Source organism: Aulonocara sp. 'chitande type north' Nkhata Bay, linkage group LG22 (assembly GCF_057382095.1).
Source record: "Aulonocara sp. 'chitande type north' Nkhata Bay isolate Kocher_YH1m ecotype deep benthic linkage group LG22, A_spYH_male_GT1.1, whole genome shotgun sequence".
Classification (NCBI taxonomy): Eukaryota; Metazoa; Chordata; class Actinopteri; order Cichliformes; family Cichlidae; genus Aulonocara; species Aulonocara sp. 'chitande type north' Nkhata Bay.
In genome coordinates this window covers 34,011,150-34,030,247 of record NC_141364.1, presented here as the reverse complement: position 1 = coordinate 34,030,247, position 19,098 = coordinate 34,011,150, and the positions used below count along the sequence as shown (strand labels likewise).

General features: G+C 44.2%; 1 protein-coding gene across 1 annotated transcript; it reads left to right on the top strand.

Moving 5' to 3' along the window:
- Window positions 1-15: 15 nt before the first annotated feature.
- Window positions 16-18,576, top strand: pdik1l (PDLIM1 interacting kinase 1 like). The gene is made up of 3 exons (XM_086280813.1): window positions 16-190; window positions 4,518-4,813; window positions 13,188-18,576. Exons 2-3 carry the CDS (start codon window positions 4,529-4,531, stop codon window positions 13,926-13,928), a joined length of 1,026 nt encoding a protein of 341 aa, XP_086136939.1. The 5' UTR covers window positions 16-190; window positions 4,518-4,528; the 3' UTR covers window positions 13,929-18,576.
- The last annotated feature ends 522 nt before the right edge of the window (window positions 18,577-19,098 follow it).

The window sequence follows — 19,098 nt, the reverse complement described above, 5'->3', positions numbered from 1 at the left end:
TGACGGGTATGACCGGAAGTCGTCGCTCTATCGCCACTGACGCGCTGTGCTGCATAGCAGCTGCGCGCTCTCACGTCCAGTGTTTGACAAAACCTTCTTGGTTTGACTGCGAGCAGAACGTGCGCGGCGGTAATGGCTGCCAGGGAGAGTAAAGAAGACAACAAATGAACCCCCGAGAATCGACTCGAAGGTGAGCTTGATAACAGTCGCGGCCCGACAACTGTTGTTTCTTCTACATATCAACTATTGTCTCGTCTGCTGTAGCTACTTGGGTCGCGTGTGTGTGTTTTGAGGCTGGATTTTTTTCTGATGACACACACACACACACGCACACACACACACACACACACACACACACACACACACACACACACACACACACACACACACAGAGGACAATAAACTGTCAATACCCTGTGCTTATCACGCTGCCCCCTCTGTGCCCCGGTGCTGGTACCGTTAAAGAGGCATGGACTTGTCCTAGCTAGATGCTCGGTACCACCGTACGTGTCAGTTGTGCTGAAGATATATGGACTCATTGTTAGCTCAGGTTAACGTGATTAGCTAACGTTAGCTGAGCAACAACATCGTTAGCTGACAGTAGGCAGGCCGGATAGCTGTTAGCCTCTTAGCCAATCAGTCAAGTGGATTTGTAATCAGCCCCTTAGCACGCTGGCTACCGCTCCTTCCGTCCGGGAGGCAGCCTTTCGCTGCCGACTTTTGGGAGACATCCATCAGCTCCGAACATGTCACTGTCACCTTCCTTTAGAATGAAGTTTTCTGATTAGTCCAGTGAATATTGGGATATAGACAGGTGTTTAATGCTAACATAAGTTGGCTTCATAATAAGAAGAAATGGTTATAACTGAGCTATTATTGACATGTGACCAGGTGACTTTGTACACTGGTGAGTTTTACTTATCGAGTATTGCTGAAACAGTATTCCAATAGCCCAAATCATCAAATACTATGGATTTATTTTTTAAAATCCTTGTCAGTTGGTGTATAGAAAAACCAACTGAGAAGGATGGTTTGCAGTCCATGTTGCCTGTGCTTAGTTTTCTTATCTTAAATATATACTTAAAAAAGTACTTTCTAATCTGATTACGACCCAGCTCCTGTGCAAGGTGATGTAACCCTGTAGTGGTGTCACGTTAACACAATAGTTGTACATGGTGTTGAATCCTGTTTACACAATGGAGCAGCAGAGGGGTATGCTACAAACTGAATACTATACAGGTTTCCTCCTGTGTTTGTTATTAATTGAAAGTTAAAACTGCTTTTTTTAATAACAGGAGAAAGGAAGGGGCGGGGGCACTTATCTTTCACTTCTCCACTTATCTTACATGCATTGGTGTGTAACAGGCTGCGCTTAAGCCATATTACTATGGTGGTATTAATAATAATATTAATAATAATAACAATAACATGTTGTTATATCCTAAATTTTTATTTGCTGCCTTGTTGCTGAGACACAGTAGGACTCTTTGTTGCATCACTTACTCAACAAGAAAAAGTAATGTCTGCAGGCGCCTCTGTCACTGTTTTACAGCTCACTGGGTAAACAGTTATTAAGTAGTATTTATTTACTTTGTTGACAGCTTACAGTTGTCACCCAATTACATTATATCTGTAATCTTTATTTTTGCCGTTCTAATAACTGTGTAGTTACATTGATTGTAATCTGTCCCTGTTTTTAGTCCTGTCCAGCATTCAGCTGTCTGTTCTATGCCACTGAGTTATAAAGTAACAATAATCAGAAGTATAGTATGATTAATAAAAATGAAGGGAAAAAGAAGTATTGATAGCTCATCAGTGCAATCTCAGGTCACGTCTTCTTGAAAAATATGAGCAGTGTTATAATGTTGTACAGGTGTAAGTGACAGGAAGGCTCTGTGTGGGAGCTTCTCGTAGGGAGCGTTTCCTCTGCTGTCCCGTCACGGCTCAGTCACATGAACGTTCGCTTAGTTGGTGATTCGTAGATACTTGGTTTCTACCTGAACTGTCTGCCAGGCCTTTTGTTAAGAAGCTGAACTGTGAATGGTTGTTGCAGCTAAACTAAGAAAACTGCAGAAAATGATGGTTTGGTTGACGGTAGGGCTGCCACGATTTGTCGACTAGTCACGATTACGTCGACTATCAAAATCGTCGACGACTGATTTAATAGTCGACGCGTCGTTTGAAGCTTTGTAAGATCGCAAAAGACGCAGGAATAAGTAGCAGGATTTAAGAGTGTAATAACGGACTGAAACAGAAGATGGCAGCACTGCATGTACAAGGATGCCAGCTGCCGTTAAACCCCGAAGAAGAAGAAGCAGCTGTGTCCCAGAATTCATAGCGCGGCCCAGCGCAGTTTCCAACAATGGCGGCAGCTAGTTAGTTTTAATATTACTCTTATTATTCTTTCTGGGTCACAAAATAAACGTTTAACATATTTTCAGGTAAGAATGTAGCTGTGTAAACCTCAAATATCGGCTCAGTTTATCAGGACACCACATATTTTCAAAAGCGCTCCGACGTTTTCGGAGACGTCTGTTACCCACTAGCTCGATAGCGAGCCGGGGGCTAGGCTAACTAGAGCCGTGAGAACACCGGACTCCCGGCAAATTGTTTTCAAACCCACCGCCGTCTTTCGCTACTCAGGTTAAATATATATGAGTCACTTAGATAAATTAAAATGTTGTTGTTTGGCTTTTTTTCAGTGTTTTATTTGTTCCTGAGTAAATCAGTTTGTCTGAGATTAAAGTTATAGTTTTTACACAGCTGAATAAACATCAAGCAGACAGCTGATTATCAGAAGTGTGAGATGCTCCAGAATTTACTCCGGTGTCCTGTTATATTTTAGATAGAAGGAGTTTATTAAACTTCACCGAAACAATCCGCAAATTTCATTAAAATTGAATAAACTATCATCTTGTCTTTATTTGTAGTTAGCACCTTAAAAGCTTAAAGCTGTAAGCTAATGATAGTTATATAAGAGCAGATGCTGCTGGTGCAATAAGCTGTAGTTTTGCGTCCAATGGATGATGATCTGATTAGTCGACTAATCGCATAAATAATCGGTGACTAGTCGACTATCAAAATAATGGTTTGTGGCAGCCCTAGTTGACGGTCTATATGAAGGTAATTGTGCTGTCAGTTCTACAGCCTGCTGTGCTCGGGTCAGAGCGACATCATCACACAGGTCTGTGCTGGTCGTGCGCCTGATGTTTTTTGTGACCCTTGTGGATTCATCCACAGAAATGTAAATTGCAGTGCACCAAGTATGCAAGTATGCATGTCCCGCATGCAGCCTGGCTGTGACGTCTCCGGCTGTCAGTGTCTTTGTCTCAGCCGAGTAGGATCCAGGCTTCACACTTCCCAGGAGCACAGTGTGATCTCAGCTGGCTTCAGCACTGTTCAGGAGCACACAGATGTTAATATGAGCAGTGAGGAGAAATGTGGACCAACTATCACGAGCTGTGGTCTAAACAGTTTAAACATGTAATCTCCAAACTGTTGCTTTCAAGAATGTTTCTGTGTCCTGAATATTTCACTGTGGACTGTGGACATGTTACTCACCCACGGTGTTTGTCATTGCTGCTGTTCTTTGATTCCAAACAGCGTTTGGATTCCTCCATTGTTTTTACTTTAGTGAGCCAAATTGTTTTTCATGTTTTAGGATAAAGTCTTAAATCATTACGCTGGTGTTGCAAAATCACAGCAGACGGACAGACACAGAACTGGTTTGGTGACCTCAGAGAGGCTGCAGAGCAGAAACACGACTCTGCTGGTAAAGAGTGTGAAGTTGAACTGTGGGCAAAGAGACTCAGAGGAGAGGCACCTGACAACTGTTTAGGTCTTTATTTGTCACAGAGTTTGTTGTGTTAACTCATTCACCCAACGTTTGCGTGTTAGGTGAATGAGAGCAGGAGGCACAGCTCTCTGGGAGCTTTGTGGCAGGAAGAGCACCCACAGTAAACATATTTACCATCTGCTGTGGCAGCCCCTTACAAGAGCAAGAGTAACTTTATTGATCTCAAAGGGAAATTCGTACGTCTGACATAGATCCTGAAAAATGGCTTCTCCAGTGTGTCCAGTCTTTCTGGCTAAGTAAGGGAGCAGCTTGTACTTTTTATATGCGATTCTTTATGAGTTTTCACTGGGTGGATGCAGACGGACGTAGCTTTGGAGTCACAGTGAAGCAACCCTGGATAGGCGAAATGATTTTCCACCAGGACACAATAATACCTGTGGTTGCAAAAAGACTTGTGGTCCTATCAAAGTCTATGAATCATGGGCTCAGTCACTGGAATCAATAAGCCTGCTTTGTATTTGTGGGTATTCGAGTATCAGAAAGGAGCATTACCTGTGGGGTTGTCTTTGGCTAATGATTTGCAGTTGACAAGTTGTTAGCTAATGAGTTTGCATTGGGTGGCTGCGTCCATGCGTTATACACTCCATGGGATCATACTAGCATGCTAGCATGTCAACAGAGTGCAGAGGGCGAGCTTAACTCTCACAATATGTCTCCACAGTGAGGACTAGGATGGTAAGCAGCCAGCCGAAGTACGAACTCATCCAGGAGGTGGGGCGTGGCAGTTACGGTGTGGTCTATGAGGCAGTAGTGAAGCGTACAGGGGCAAGGGTGGCGGTGAAGAAGATTCGCTGCCACTCTCCAGAAAATGTCGAACTGGCCCTTCGGGAATTCTGGGCCCTCAGCAGCATCCAAAGCCAGCACCCGAATGTCATCCACCTGGAGGAGTGTATCCTGCAGCGGGACCAGCTAGCCCAGAGGATGAACCACGGCTCCAGTTCGCCGCTCTACCTTGAGGTGAGAACACATGACCCATGGGATCAGTCACGATCACTAGGGATGGGTATTGATAAGATTTTCACGATTCCGATTCCATTTTCGATTCTGTTTAACGATTCGATTCTTTATCAATTCTTTATCGATTCTTTTTTAAAAAGGAGAACACTAGGGTCGATTAGCTTAGAACTTCGTTTTATATCTTCTCTTTGAACAAGGTAGAAATTTAGGAGTAACATGGCCTTACAAACCCAACACTGAGATCTTAAGAGATCCAGCCTACAGCTCTTCAATGGGGTGTCACAGGGTCCCCAGGAAAAACATTGTAAATGTAAAATAATAAAATAAATATTCTTCTGTAGCAATAACAAAGTATAACATAAATTATTCTGTAGCAATTACACAAGAATATCCAGTAATGTCCTGCCTACAATTAAACACATTCACTTACTGAAAATCATCTGCTGTGGCAAACGGGTGCAAACCTTTGACCAAAAACGTAGTCACTGCTCAGTAACATTAGTCTATCCTGGCCTGAAAGGAGACGCTACCGGCAGACTGCAGCGAGAACTGCCAGCATCTGAGCCAGACTCTGTCTCATCATGGCCACCTAAGTGCACAGTAATGGCAGGTTTGTAATAAGGCAGATCATATATGCACTGTTAGTTGATTATTTACCTGCTGCATTAACGGGAGAGGACGTGCAAACGTTACCGCTGCTGCTGGGCTGAGATTCACAGAATTAAAAACACGACATTCATTTAAGGTCATCGCGTGTTTTGTGAGCAAATGCTTTTGCATGTTCGTAGTGTTTCCTCCCTTAAATGAAATATCTACTTTGCAAGTATTGCAAGTTGCCCTGTTGTCATCCGTTCTCGTAAAGTGTAACCAAACTTTTGAGCGTTTGAGCCGCTTAGGCGCCGTGTTTCCTGCCAGGTAAATGACGCTCCGCAACGTGGTGACGTCATTCGGGGCGACTGGAATCGATAAGGGAATCGTTTGCAAAAATGGCAAACACTTCCAAGGAACTGAAACAGTGGGAACCGGTTCTCAGCAAGAACCGGGTTTCGATACCCATCCCTAACGATGGGTGTAGTTCGTCTGTGTTTGTGTTCACTTTTTATAACTGCTTCACTGTATAAGGTAAAGAAAATGACTGTTTTAGTCCTAAAACAGTCATTTTAACAAACAGTAGTAATAATATCAGATCAAAATGTGAGAATTCACAAGTTAAAACGAGTCAAACACAGCTTGGTTTGTAACAGATGTTCTGATTGTTCTGTGGGTATTTCTCTACACAGCTAACCCAGCAGAGAAACTGTGCTCTTGTAATTCTGTTCATTGCAGTGAGTTTGTCAGAGCTGCTCCTTGTTCTCCACCTGTTGTGTTATTTCTTTACATAAAAATGGACTGTGGAACAAAAATAAAAGCAACGGTGAGCTGGTGCTGAGGTTCCTAAATAAGAACCTGTGATTACGGCTCCTACTGTTCTCACGAGGACGCAGCAGCAGGGAGAATATCGTGGTTTGATCCTGGAGCTGAAGCTGTGTCACGGTCGCTTTCATACATATTACAGGATGTCAGTGGGTCAGTTTGAACCACAGCTGAGGAGGCAGAGAAATCACTTCACAGGGCCCAGTGAGCCGCAGCAAAGTTTACCTGTGTGCTGTTTGACTATTTCCATGCCGATGTCTGTTCAGTACAGGTGTGCGCCTTGAGCTGTGAGCGCACTTGTTGCCAAATCAAGTGACCTGATTGGTCGGATTGTTTATTGGGATCCAAAAAATTGAGCTGGGTTTGAAAATGCTGCGAATTCGTCCAGTGAAACTATACAGTTGTTGTGAAAGACTACATTGTGCGTCCATTTGAGAAGGCCTTTAGATATATGATCTACCAGTTTACACATGGTGGTCGGTGATATTACAGGCAAAGAACGTCACACGCACATATGAAGGTCAAAGTCCTCTTGACACACAAGAGATTATTTCCTATAGTAGTGCCACGATTGGCCCAAACCAAACAGCATATCAGGACAAACCGACCTATCGTAATAGAGGATGATGACTTAGGCTTGCTCTGCAGTCTGAGCTTCTTGCAGTCAGTGAGCTGCCGTGCACTCCTCTGTACAGCAGAGTGTCCTGGAGGTCAGTTGTCAGGATGCTAGTTTTGTTTAAACATGTTACTGATCCTGAGCTTAACTTTGGCTTAAACTGGGCCACACAACAGGAGTGTGACTGTAAACACAAACTACAAGAAATGAACAAATAAAGGTGTGTCCGTGTCCACACGTCAACATGTGACCGCCGACTGGCTCCGTTACTGTGGTAGGACCTGCAGAAAGCTGCAGATAAACAAATGTCCAGAAACCTCAATGAACTTAAACAATGTTATAAAGAAAAATGGGGCAAAATTCCTCCACAGTGACGTGACAGACTGATAAATGCAGGAAATGCTGCTGTAACGGTGGGTCTAGCAGCTGTGAAACCACGAGGCAAAGAGTCCTGTGAAAGCAGCGTGTGCAGGTAGAGTCTGCCTGCTGATGTAGTGAGCAAGCGACCTACTCGGCTATTTGAACACAGCTCGTGTAAATGATAAACAGGAAGTGCTAATCTCAGACTTCCAGTATTTTCTGTTTGACAGATGTCACTGTGTGCATGTAGGGCAGGGATAGCTCAGTAGGTAGAGTGGTGGCCCCATGATCGGAAGGTCGGGGGTTCGATTCCCCTGAACAGCTACCCTGAGGTACCCCTGAGCAAGGTACCGTCCCTACACACCGCTCCCCGGGCGCCCAATGGCTGCCCACTGCTTCACTGAGTGAATGAGTTAAATGCAGAGAGGGATTTTCCCTACGGGGACCAATAAAGTACACTTTCTTCTTCTTCTTCTAAATGCTTTTACAGAGCACCGCTCTGCTAATGGCTTCTGCTTGTTTTTAACTTCACATTAGTTCCTGTGCTGACCTCGGGGTTACAGAAAAAGGAATCGTGCTCGGAGCGATCCTGCAGAAGTGAAACTGAAATCTCCCGTTGGCTCATGCCAAACTCATCTTGTCCCCTCAGCCAGTTAAACACACATTGATCAAAGAAGTAATACAAGTTCAGATGTGATACTTGATGTGACCAAAACACACGATTCATTCATGGAATTGTCTTTATTTATAGATGCATTCGTCACACTGTTGCCCAGCAGGTGACTTCCTGCCTTAGCGTCTTGCAGGTTGTGATTCTTTAAGAAGCAGGACTTGGGAGGAAAAACCAGTTTGTCAGGTACTGGACAAAAAGGCTCTCCAACCAGATAAGAACATGACAGCGTCTGAGGTGATAGGAGAACACAAACCCTCCAGTGTGCTACGGTGACAGTCAGACGTACAGTTTACACCTGACAACATTAATGCTGATGCAGAGTCTGATTAATCAGAATACTTTATTGATCCCTGGGGAAATTATTTCTAATGCTTCAATGCTTCGATGTTGACTGAATGAGCTTATCCATTTATACACTGTAGATTGTGACTTACACAAAGGCACTTGTAAAAATTTAGTTAAATGATCTGATCTGATAGTTAAATGTTTATTATTTTTGACTCCCATTTATTCCTGAGTCAGAGGGAAGCTCGGTGCTGTCATTGATTTATCCACGTGTTGGCTTTTTAGACTCAGACTCTGTAGCTGCTGCTGCTGCGTGGAGCCGACAGTTTCATGTTGTTAGCGTGTGCAGCCTGTTAACATGCAGTGTGCCTGATTTTGCCTTCAGTTTGCTTTGATGAATTTAAAAGACCCTTTGTGATTGTTTATCACCATGCTGGGCAATATTATATGAAGCTTTATGGAGGTTTAGCAGTTCTTTATAACTTCATGCTAAAGTGATAACATTGTTTGAAAGCAGAACCTGTTTTAGATCAATAATCAATAATGTGCTTGAACTGTAGCCAGTGAATTATTTCTCAAATATAATCTCCGGCACTTAGTGCAGCACTTCAGAAACCTTTAGTTTTCAAACATGTGCTGAAGTTGGTTAAAGGCAGGATGCACAGGTTAGAGCCTCGGGCATCGTGATGATAACGCATCGTTCAGCTGCGATGCAGTGATTAGTGAAATGTAGAGCTACTAATAAATCTGCCAGGGTGGAACATCATCATCATCATCTTCTTCTTTCAGCTGCTCCCTTGAGAGGTCACAACAGCTGATCATGTGCCCCCGTCTCACGCTGCCCCTAACATCCTGTTTGGCGCTCTCAGTGTGTTCTCCTGTTTTACAGCCATAAAGCTTCTCTGTGGTGTCGTCCTCCTGCCTCCAACATCGCCGCTGACACAACACTAAGATTTAAAACGTTATAATAATATCAAGGAAAAAGAAATCACAAAAATCTAAAGATGAGAACAAATTAAACATTAACAACATTGTTTAAAAGTTGTATTTGTGGGAAACAGCAGACTAACACAATTACACAATACATTTTGTTCTGTTTATTATACTTTATGTTGATTGATTTATGACGACCTGAATCCGACCGATAACCGCACTGATTCAGTGGGTCGTCAGTGGGCAGCTTTGTGTTTGTTGGCGAGGTGAGACTGGAGTCATGTGTGCTGCTGCCTGCCGTGCATTGGCTGCGCAGTATGACTGTTGGAGCAGCTTCAGGAGCTCTCCACACGCCTGATTACTGCCTCTGAGCAGCTCACAGGGCTGTTTTGAAGCCGTTCATTCACCTTTTGCAGTGCTAGCACTGGAAACTTTCCCAGAATCCTTTTATTCCAGCTCTCCTTTTTTAGTTGTAATATTCCAGTACATGCTTACAGTACAGTGAGTGATAATGGGTGGGAGTATCTGACCACACCACTTGTGGGATAATTTGCAGTATGTGTTTGGGTGGTGAATCCTCTGACAACCATCTGTTTAACCCTTGTATGGTGTTCGGGTCTGTGAGACCCGTGTTCAGTTTTTTTCAAAAGAAAAATTAAACAATTAATGATTTTTTCACGTGTAAATGTGTTGTGTCTTTCCACTCACTCCACTTGATTATAACTGATTTATTTATAACATTTTATATAAAAGAAAAACGAGAAGCACATTAATTCATAAATGTGATCTAACAAAGGTAAAGGGAAAAAATTAACCATGTTTGCTGTTCATATGGTTTGTAATTGGGATGAAGTAAACATCTGTTGAGTAATTTAACATAAAATTGTTTGATAGTGTTAATTTGGAAAGCCAAAACTCTAGCGGGTCCACCAGACCCATGAACACTGGCTGAGTAACAAAAATACGAACACCACACAAGGGTTAAAACAAGTTTATGCTACTGTTTTTATGCTGATTTAGATGATTTTCAGCAGCACATTTAACCTGAGCTCTTCCACAGCAGCATTTTAATTTCTCTTTGATATTTGGCCCAATTGGGTCCCGATGAATGTAAAAACAAAGAATTACCAGATTTTATTTTATTTTTTTACCTGATTTTTGTTTCTAAGAAGAATGAGAGCCACATGAGGATATTAGTTTAAAATTTCAGTAGAACAGTAGCAGTATAACGTCCCCGTGAGTACATATCAGGCCCCTGTAGAGCAAAATTGAGTATTTTGGTCTAAATAACCCAAAATGTGATGTCCACATATGTGGACCCAGGTCCTAGGAGGTTAAAGCATTTCAGTTGTGATTTCAAGAGCTGTTATAAGTATTGGGACAAATGACATTGCACAAACTTCAGTGGCCTGATTTAAAAAAGAAAAAGGGTGGCTGCCTCCAGGACCTCCAGTAAACCTCTTGGTGCTTTTGAACTGTTGGGGAAAGAAAATCAGGGAACAGACTCCATGCAGTCGGGACTTGGATTGGGCCACTGCAACACCTGATTATTTTCTTTGTTAGGCTCTTCTGTTGTTGATTTGTGTTTGAGATCATTGTCCTGCTGCAGAAATGTTCCCCAGCTTTAGCTCGCAGCCTCAGTGCAGAATACAGAGGAGTTGGTTGTTCACGCGATGCCTGCCAGGTGCCCACGGCCCATACAGTCACCCTTCCACAGCCATGCTTGACAGCTGCTAGGAGATGTTTGTGCTGATGGGCTGTGTTTGGTTTTCATAAAATATGATGTTATGGCCAAATATCTCCCCCAGGGCTCTTTCAGAAATCTTGTGGTTTGCTCGAATGCAAACTTTGAGGCTTCTCCTGGTAACTCTCCCAAACGTAAAAGTTTACTATGCTAACTGAGGCGTGTAGAGTCTGAGCTTTGTGTAGCTGGGAAGCGATATAAGGTAGCATTGTGTTACATTGCTACACAAAGATACACAACATAGATTAAAGTGCAACTGGGTATCTCAGATATATCAGTCACCATTCACCTCACACGTGTGGTGTCGCGGTACTATTTGGGAAGAACGTCCCATTCCAGATGACTTCTGTGGTTACCGATCCCCTAGGTAGATATTCTCACCCATTAATACCCCTAAATATATATATGGCCCAAACGCAGATGAACAGAGTTTCTTTAAGAGAATTTTTGATCTGCTCCCAGATAATGATCCTAATATAATAGTGGCTGGAGATCTTAACGGTTATCCTGACCCCTTCCTAGATGGATCATCTACACAATTAGTGTCAGAAACAGCTTCTTCAAAACGTTTAAACAATCTTCTTAAAACCAGGGACATGGTAGATATTTGGAGGATTCAACGTCCTACAGGTAGAGAGAACTCGTTCTGCTCACATGTTCATAAATCTTATACCAGGATCGACCATTTTCTGCTGAGCTCACGTCTCATTTCTCAAGTCGCCAACTCCAAGTATCATAATATATTAATATCTGACTGTAGTCCCTTAACAATATCATTAAATCTTTCACTTCCAAAACAGTGGGGATAGGTGTGAATGCAGGAGTGACTGTGAGTGTGACTGGTTGTCTGTCCCTGTGTGTTGGCCCTGCGACAGACCTGTCCCGGGTGGACCCCGCCTCTCGCCCTATGACAGCTGGGATAGGCTCCAGCGCCCCCCCCCCCCGCAACCCTGAAAAAAAAAGGATAAGCAGAAGCGATGGACTTCCAAACAGGTTTACTCTTGGCGACTTAACACTAACCTTCTTAAGGATGACATTTTTGTTAAGAATATAACCTGCAAATTGAAGAATTACATAGAAGTAAACGATAATGGTGAGGTATCCGATTCGACTTCATGGGACGCACTGAAAACTGTTTTGAGGGGCGAAATAATCTCTTACACATCAGCTCTTAAAAAAGAAAGAGAGAAATCAACAGTGTTCCTCCTGACCTGGATCGTATCAAGTCTCTGCATCTCCTGTGTGTTATAATGAGATAGTGAACTTAAAATACGAATATAATGACATAACGAGTGGCCTAGTCAGTAATCTACTTTGGAAATTGCGACAAAAGCATTTTGAGTTTGGGGATAAACCTGGTATGTTGCTATCACGACAGCATAGCAAGAGCAATACACAGCATCAAATCCCAAACTCTGCTAACTAACCCACTTGATATAAACCGTCGCTTCAGCGAGCTCTGTAGTGAGTTATGTTCTCTTACGCATAATATGTTACAATCTGATCTTAATGGCTTCTTCGATTCTCTCCCATTGCCTAAACTGAGGAACTCCGACTGGGATTATCTTGAGTTTACTCTTCAGGAGGTTATCCAGGCTATACAATCATTCCCTGATGGCAAAACAGCAGGACCTGATGATTCTATCACATTTTGCGACATTCTTGCAGGATGCTGAACAATCAGTTCCTCTGCTCCTCAGCCTGATCACAGCTTTTGGTAAATTATCAGGATAAACCATCGACTGGTCAAAGAGTGAGTTTCCAACAACAGCTCGCCAGAATTCCTGCAGCAAGTTCCATTCAAAGTAGTTAGGAGTATCCTTTTTTTTCTTGTATTGTGAAGTGCAAATTTGTTTGAATTAATTGGGGGTTTTTTTGTAACGCATCAGAGTTACAAAAAAAAAAGATCAAAACAACAACAAAAAGCCATCCAAATGCTCCAGACGAGGAAACTGGCCGAATGTGCTTTCATAGAGCCAGTCACAGTTTAGCTCAGTTCAAAGCGTCGGGCTGACAACAGTCCCCTGTGACGATTTATGTTTTAAGATAAACATGCTACAATGTTGTGAGAGGGAGTCGGACTTGAATAATTACTAATGATTAAATGAGGACTGGTGTATAGTAGGGATGTGTGCTGTAATAGTCTAATGGCTCTACACTACCAGCATTGGGCATCAATTATAAACTGCTGTTTCCTAAATGTTGTGCAGCCATCTGCCACCAGAAAGAGCATCTATGTTGAGACACGCCATAAATGTGTTGATCTAGGCCGTATGTCACAATCGTTACATGGAAAATGCCAGCACTGCTTATGTGCACGCACTTTTCATCTTCTGTGTTTCTTCTGCAGCTCGTGGAGACGTCTTTGAAGGGCGAGATCACCTTTGACCCTTGCTGTGCCTACTATTTGTGGTTTGTTATGGACTTCTGCGACGGCGGCGACATGAATGCCTACTTGCTGTCTCGCAAACCTAGCCGCAAGACCAACACCAGCTTCATGCTGCAGCTGGGCAGCGCCCTGGCTTTCCTGCACCGTAATCAGATCATACACCGTGACCTCAAACCAGACAACATCCTCATCTCCCAGGCCTGCACACCAGCCGGCTCGTCCGAGCCCACCCTCAAAGTGGCTGACTTTGGCCTGAGCAAGGTCTGCTCTACATCCGGGCTCAACCCCGAGGAGCCGGCCAGCGTCAACAAGTGCTTCCTATCCACGGCTTGTGGGACGGACTTCTACATGGCCCCGGAGGTCTGGGAGGGCCATTACACAGCCAAGGCAGATATCTTCGCCCTGGGGGTGATTATCTGGGCTATGGTGGAGCGCATCACCTTTGTGGATGTGGAGACTCAGAAGGAGCTGCTGGGGAGCTACGTGCAGCAGGGCTCGGAGATTGTGCCGCTGGGAGAGGCCCTGTTAGAAAACCCAAAGATGGAGCTGCTGATCCCTGCCCGGAAAAAGAGCATGAACAGCCACATGAAGCAGCTGATCAGGGAGATGCTGTCGGCCAACCCTCAGGAGCGGCCCGACGCCTTTGAACTGGAGCTCAGACTGGTCCGCATCGCGTGCAGAGAGCTCGACTGGGACACGTGATTGACGAGCAAACGTCACCGCAAACTCGGCCGCAAAGCACACGCAAACATCTCATCAGCTGCTGTTAACAACGACGGTCACATAATGGGCAACAGTCATTGGTTGTAATATTGATTATCCTTTAGCCACTGTTCAAAGCACCCACGGTCTACGACTTTATATTGAAGGGGGGAGGTGTCACATCTGCTGCTCCAAACTGCAGCCTAGTCTCAGGCTAATCACAGCTTCCACTTCATTTCATCTGAAGCATGACGGAAGAGCAGCGTGACCCTAGAAACTCCTGCTTTCAGGTAGAAAAGACAGTCAGAGCCTTTGTCTTCAAATGCCACCCAAACCTCGGTGCTAAGTGTTACTAAATGCAATATGAGACATGATCCTGTGATTTCTTGTGCTCACATTCACCCAAAGGGCCGACACTGCATCCAGCCACCTCATCGTGCTGCGTGTTGCTGCAAAGTTGTTTGTGGGTTTTACAATTTACATGAAGATTGGACTCAAATACAAACATGCCCTGAATGCTCAGGTATTAATGGCGTACAGCTCGATGGTGTTTGAAGACAAAAGCTCGCTGTCGAGGGACGTTCTGCTCCTTGGTCGTGTGAGGGGGAAAATAAAAACTTTGGTGCTTACATATTAGTAACATGGGTGGGGGACTTTTTTTTCTTTATCAGCAAGTGTCCAGCCAGCAGGGGCTCGTGGTTGGGGGTTTCTCCCCTTTGCAGACTGTAAGATAGGCTGGCCAGTCGCAGACACACCCCTGGCCGCATGATCAGAATGTATAATGATGGAGAGCGGTCCCTGTTATTAACATAGAGCCTTAAACACAGAAATACTTTTAGCCCTGAGCACGTCATCCAGTCAGTGAGGCAGACAAAGGATCATTCAGGTTTATTACATGTTTGTTCCAGTCTGTGGTTTGCACCGAAGCCCCTTTAGACTGAATTCTGTCATTTCAGGGCATCTTTACATGACTTCAGTCAGATAAGAAAGACTGCTGCAGAAAAGGACAAGACGGAGTAAGACGCTGTATTTAATATGTTTAATATCCTTGCAACATGAGGCACGAGATGGTCAGCAGAGAATCACGTATATCTGAGGTTTACCAGCTGGTTACTGGTCATAGGTGGCCAGCTGAAAACAGTCCAGTTAGGCTCGACTGCTGACCAGTTTGTGGCCTCTGGTGTCGACTCCTAATTATGTCAGCAGGTGCTGCACTGCAGGCTGCTAAAGCCGACCAAAGTCAGGTAGATGCATCACCAAAACACGCTTGTATAAGTCTTGTAGCTGAAGTTTAATATGAATGTGATACACCTTAAAACCACCATGAAATAACACCGTGATACAAATGTTTTCAATCTCAGAGAGTTGGGAAATCCCCTTAGTGCTTCTTTATTAAATAGTTGTCACAGGCGAAGCCCTGATCTGTTCCAGCCTGTAATCATAGAGGCTCTGGCCTCGAGTTTTACCCTCATAAAGGCGACTTTGTGATTAAGGAGTTGGATTATTGGGACACCACTAATGAGAGCGATTACTGTTGTTCTTACTTTAATATGATCATTGTTCAGCGTGCATCACACCCAGTAGGAATAATGGAATAATAAATCCGAATGATCCTTCACAAAGACAGGAATCTGAGCTGTGGTGCAGTCAGACTCAGTGTTGGGTAGAAAAACCAATAATGTCCAGTTAGACTGTTTAAGAGTGCTGACACAAGTATTCACACATGCTCACACCTGATGTGTAAAAGGGACGAGTGGAGCAAAGCACTTACAGTTAACACGGTTCGTGACGACCTCCTGCAGTGTGTGCTGCAGGCTGATAACCACGCAGGTATTTGTTTTCCAGGCTGTTGTTAGTTATGCACGCTGCAGCTCATCTTCAGGAAAGGCGAGAGGAAGAGCATCAGCACTCTCCATCCTCCTGAGGATCTTCTCTGTTTTCGTTGACGTGTAAAGCTCTTGTGTTTTGTATGTGTTTAACCTGATCTGCTCTCACTGTGTCACTGCCTCCTTTCCTCTGGCTCTTACAGTAATCCTGCTCTTCATGCTCCTGACAGGCTAATTCTAAGCCTATTAAGCTGCAGCGCTTGGCACAGGATCATGCCTGGGACCCTTTTGCCTTTCAGGTTATACATAATGTGTGTACTTTGACACATTTTAAATGAAAACAGTGAAAACTCACAAACATACAATGTCTTTGTTAGCTCACAGCTCTGTAACTGTGGCAGACCCCCCCCTCATTCATTTCCCCCATGCTTTTAGCTCTGATAGCTTTATTCACTGGCATCGTGCGGATGACATCGGCCTTGCCGTCATTTTGACACTAGAGTGACCTCACTGATATTGCACTCAAACACCTCATTGGCAGAGTATGTGGTTGAGATGCACAGCGTCTCGTGAGCCTGCAGCGCTTTTGGTACAACCAGCAATACCACAGAAATCAGTATTACAATACTCGGACGACGTTTCCTTTGCTTGTCTCTCATATGTGGATGTTTAGGGAGTCGTTTCTGGTCGACAGAGGCGTTTGCCAAACTAATGCTTGGTCTGGGTTACTCACCTTTGATTTTTGATGTTCATTTCCTTTGCACATGTGTAAATACTGTACAGGTTTATGTACATGTGACTGAGTGTGCTCTGTTTTCAAGAGCTGGATTGGTTTGACATGTAAATTTGCTGTGATGACTTCAGTTTTCCTTCAGCTCTTGATTCAGCACTGCTTTCCTTCAATCATTGAAAAGATGTGATATACTTACAGGTTAATACAGTTGGTGTGCTAGTGATAATGTATGTACGTCATTGGCCTGTTGTTTGTGGTTTTGTGTAAGCAAAAGCTGAAATACAACACGGGTCAGCTCAGTCCTCCGTTTGTCTGCTACCAGGTAAATGGTCAACAGTCACGTTCAGCAGGGGTGCACTCGTGTAAATGCTGAACGCCTCGTCGACGGCCGCTGGCCAAACGGCCGATGAAACTGAGGCTCGCGTGATGGCGCAGAGCCTTGTATATGAGATTCAGTTTCATCCATTGTGATTGGATTTTATTTTTCTCATTCAAAAACAGTGAAGCGCTGGAGAATCCAAACGTTCCCCTGGCACAAGGGGAGTAAATAATAAAGGAGAGAAACCGTAACAGCTTCTTTTTGTTTCGAACCTTTGGACAACGATGCTCATACCAAGCACTGCTTCGAAGTCTCAGACATGTCCGTTACTGAGTGGGCTTAAAAAAGCTCACCAGACAGTGAGAGAGACTTGTGCTCAGTGCTGCTAACACATACAGAGCGTCGGATCGATGGTAGAGGGACTGACGGTTTCCCCGTTTACAACTTTCTAGCATCCCCCTAAAGCAGATGTGGCAACTCCAGGCCTGGAGGGCCGGTGTCCTGCAGGTTTAAGATGTCCTTGATCCAACACAGCTGGTTTGAACGGCTAAACGACCTCCTCAACATGTCCTGAAGTTCTCCAGAGGCCTGCTAATGAACTCATGTGATTCAGGTGTGTTGACCCAGGGTGAGATCTAAATCTGCAGGACACCGGCCCTCCAGGCCTGGAGGTCCCCACCCCCCAACCCTAAAGGGACAAGTTCCAATAATGGCGTAATCACAGAGCTGACTTTCGTCTTGTCTAACAGAGCAGAGCACTTGCTATAAATCCAACAGTGGTGGAGTGTTTAGAGCTCGTTATAATGCGAGCCCAGGTGGAGTCGCTGTCAGCACAGCTCACGTAGCTCCACGCTGTGCTTAAACCCGAGCGGCTAATTCGCTGCTAATGCTAACTCTAGATCGTAATCCAGTCTCGGTGCGTCCTGAATCAGTTTGATAAAACACGTCACAGTTCAACAGAACCACAGCAGTAACAGGTCCTGACCTTTGCTATCGTCTGTGCTGTCCTGTTGTGGGTTGGATAACGGGGGAAGCTGCTCAGTGGGATTTCAGCTGCTATACTTTCCATGTGTGGATATAGAAATGCCCCTCACACCAATCATGCCAGCTGCCTTTAACATAAGTTTTTGAGGATGAGTTCATCCTGGAAAAATGACAAAATGTAGTTTAATAAAACAACGAACATGAATACAGAGCAGACACAAGGTTTATGGAGTCCGCTTGTCCCGCAGCACAGGAAGTGGCAGAGCTCCAGGTTGGATACTCCAAAGATTTAGATCTAAAATCTTTCACATCTTTTCTTGGTCTTTGTAAACTTTAATTGGAAGCTTTCAGGTTCTGACCTGTGATTTCAACATGTAGTCATTTTCAGTGTGCTGGTATCACAGAGTGGGCAACTTGAGGCTGGTCTAACATTAAAACGCTGGCCTCAGCACACACAGCTGGTCTATGCTGGTATCTTTTGTACTCATGGAAAGAAGTGGGCATTTTGGCTGGAATGGAAACCTGCCAGTTTAACCTTTCTCAAAACGAATCGTGCATGCCGCTCGGTGACTGAAGTCAGCACTGCGAGTCCTGGATCAGGGCTGCGCTCGTTTCAGTTTTCCTGCTCTCACTCATCTGTACGCACAGTTCTTGCTTTCATGTCATTGTAAGATACTTTGAAGAAACTGAGTTGAGTTTCACATGTGAAACAACAGCTGTCAATCACTGTTGAACCAAGGGATTTTTAATAAAAATGAACTCGTTTAAAGTTTAAACCAAACTGAATGTGGTTTTGCTTCAGTGGTGCTTTTTATTCTGAAACACGGTTTTGTGGCTCCTGCTGGTGCGTCAGTGATCGTCCAGGTGGTTGCAACATTTTATCAATGTGGATTCAAGGTAAGTGACAGAAGAAGGGAACAAACGACATGAGACTGTTATGATACAGACTGTTGGCAGGATTAGAAGCATCACGTCTGACTCTAAACGCCGTGTGAGGAAGATGTGCTCCTTTACTCTGGTCTGACCACAGAAGCCAAGCCCGAGAATTCGCCTGTGACTGGGACTCGGCATAAGAGCACAGATACTTTCACTTCACCTTCTTCCTCATGTGGTCCAGGTAAAGGGGTTAGGAGTTATGCATCTGATAACTTTATTTTCATCTGGAACCTCAGTCAGTCTAAAATCAGCTGCTTTATGATTGTAGCGTCCTCAGGGTCTTGTATCCAAACTAAGATGGTGTTATGATGCTCACCTTTCATACAGTCTGTGGTTATAATATCAATAATTCTTAATCCTGCAAAGTTTTGT

Excerpts from the sequence above, each read along its gene's own strand:
- pdik1l (XM_086280813.1), top strand. The coding sequence starts at position 4,529 with ATGGTAAGCAGCCAGCCGAAGTACGAACTCATCCAGGAGGTGGGGCGT. Across the intron at positions 4,814-13,187 it reads GTTCGCCGCTCTACCTTGAG|CTCGTGGAGACGTCTTTGAA; the intron begins GTGAGAACACAT and ends TTTCTTCTGCAG.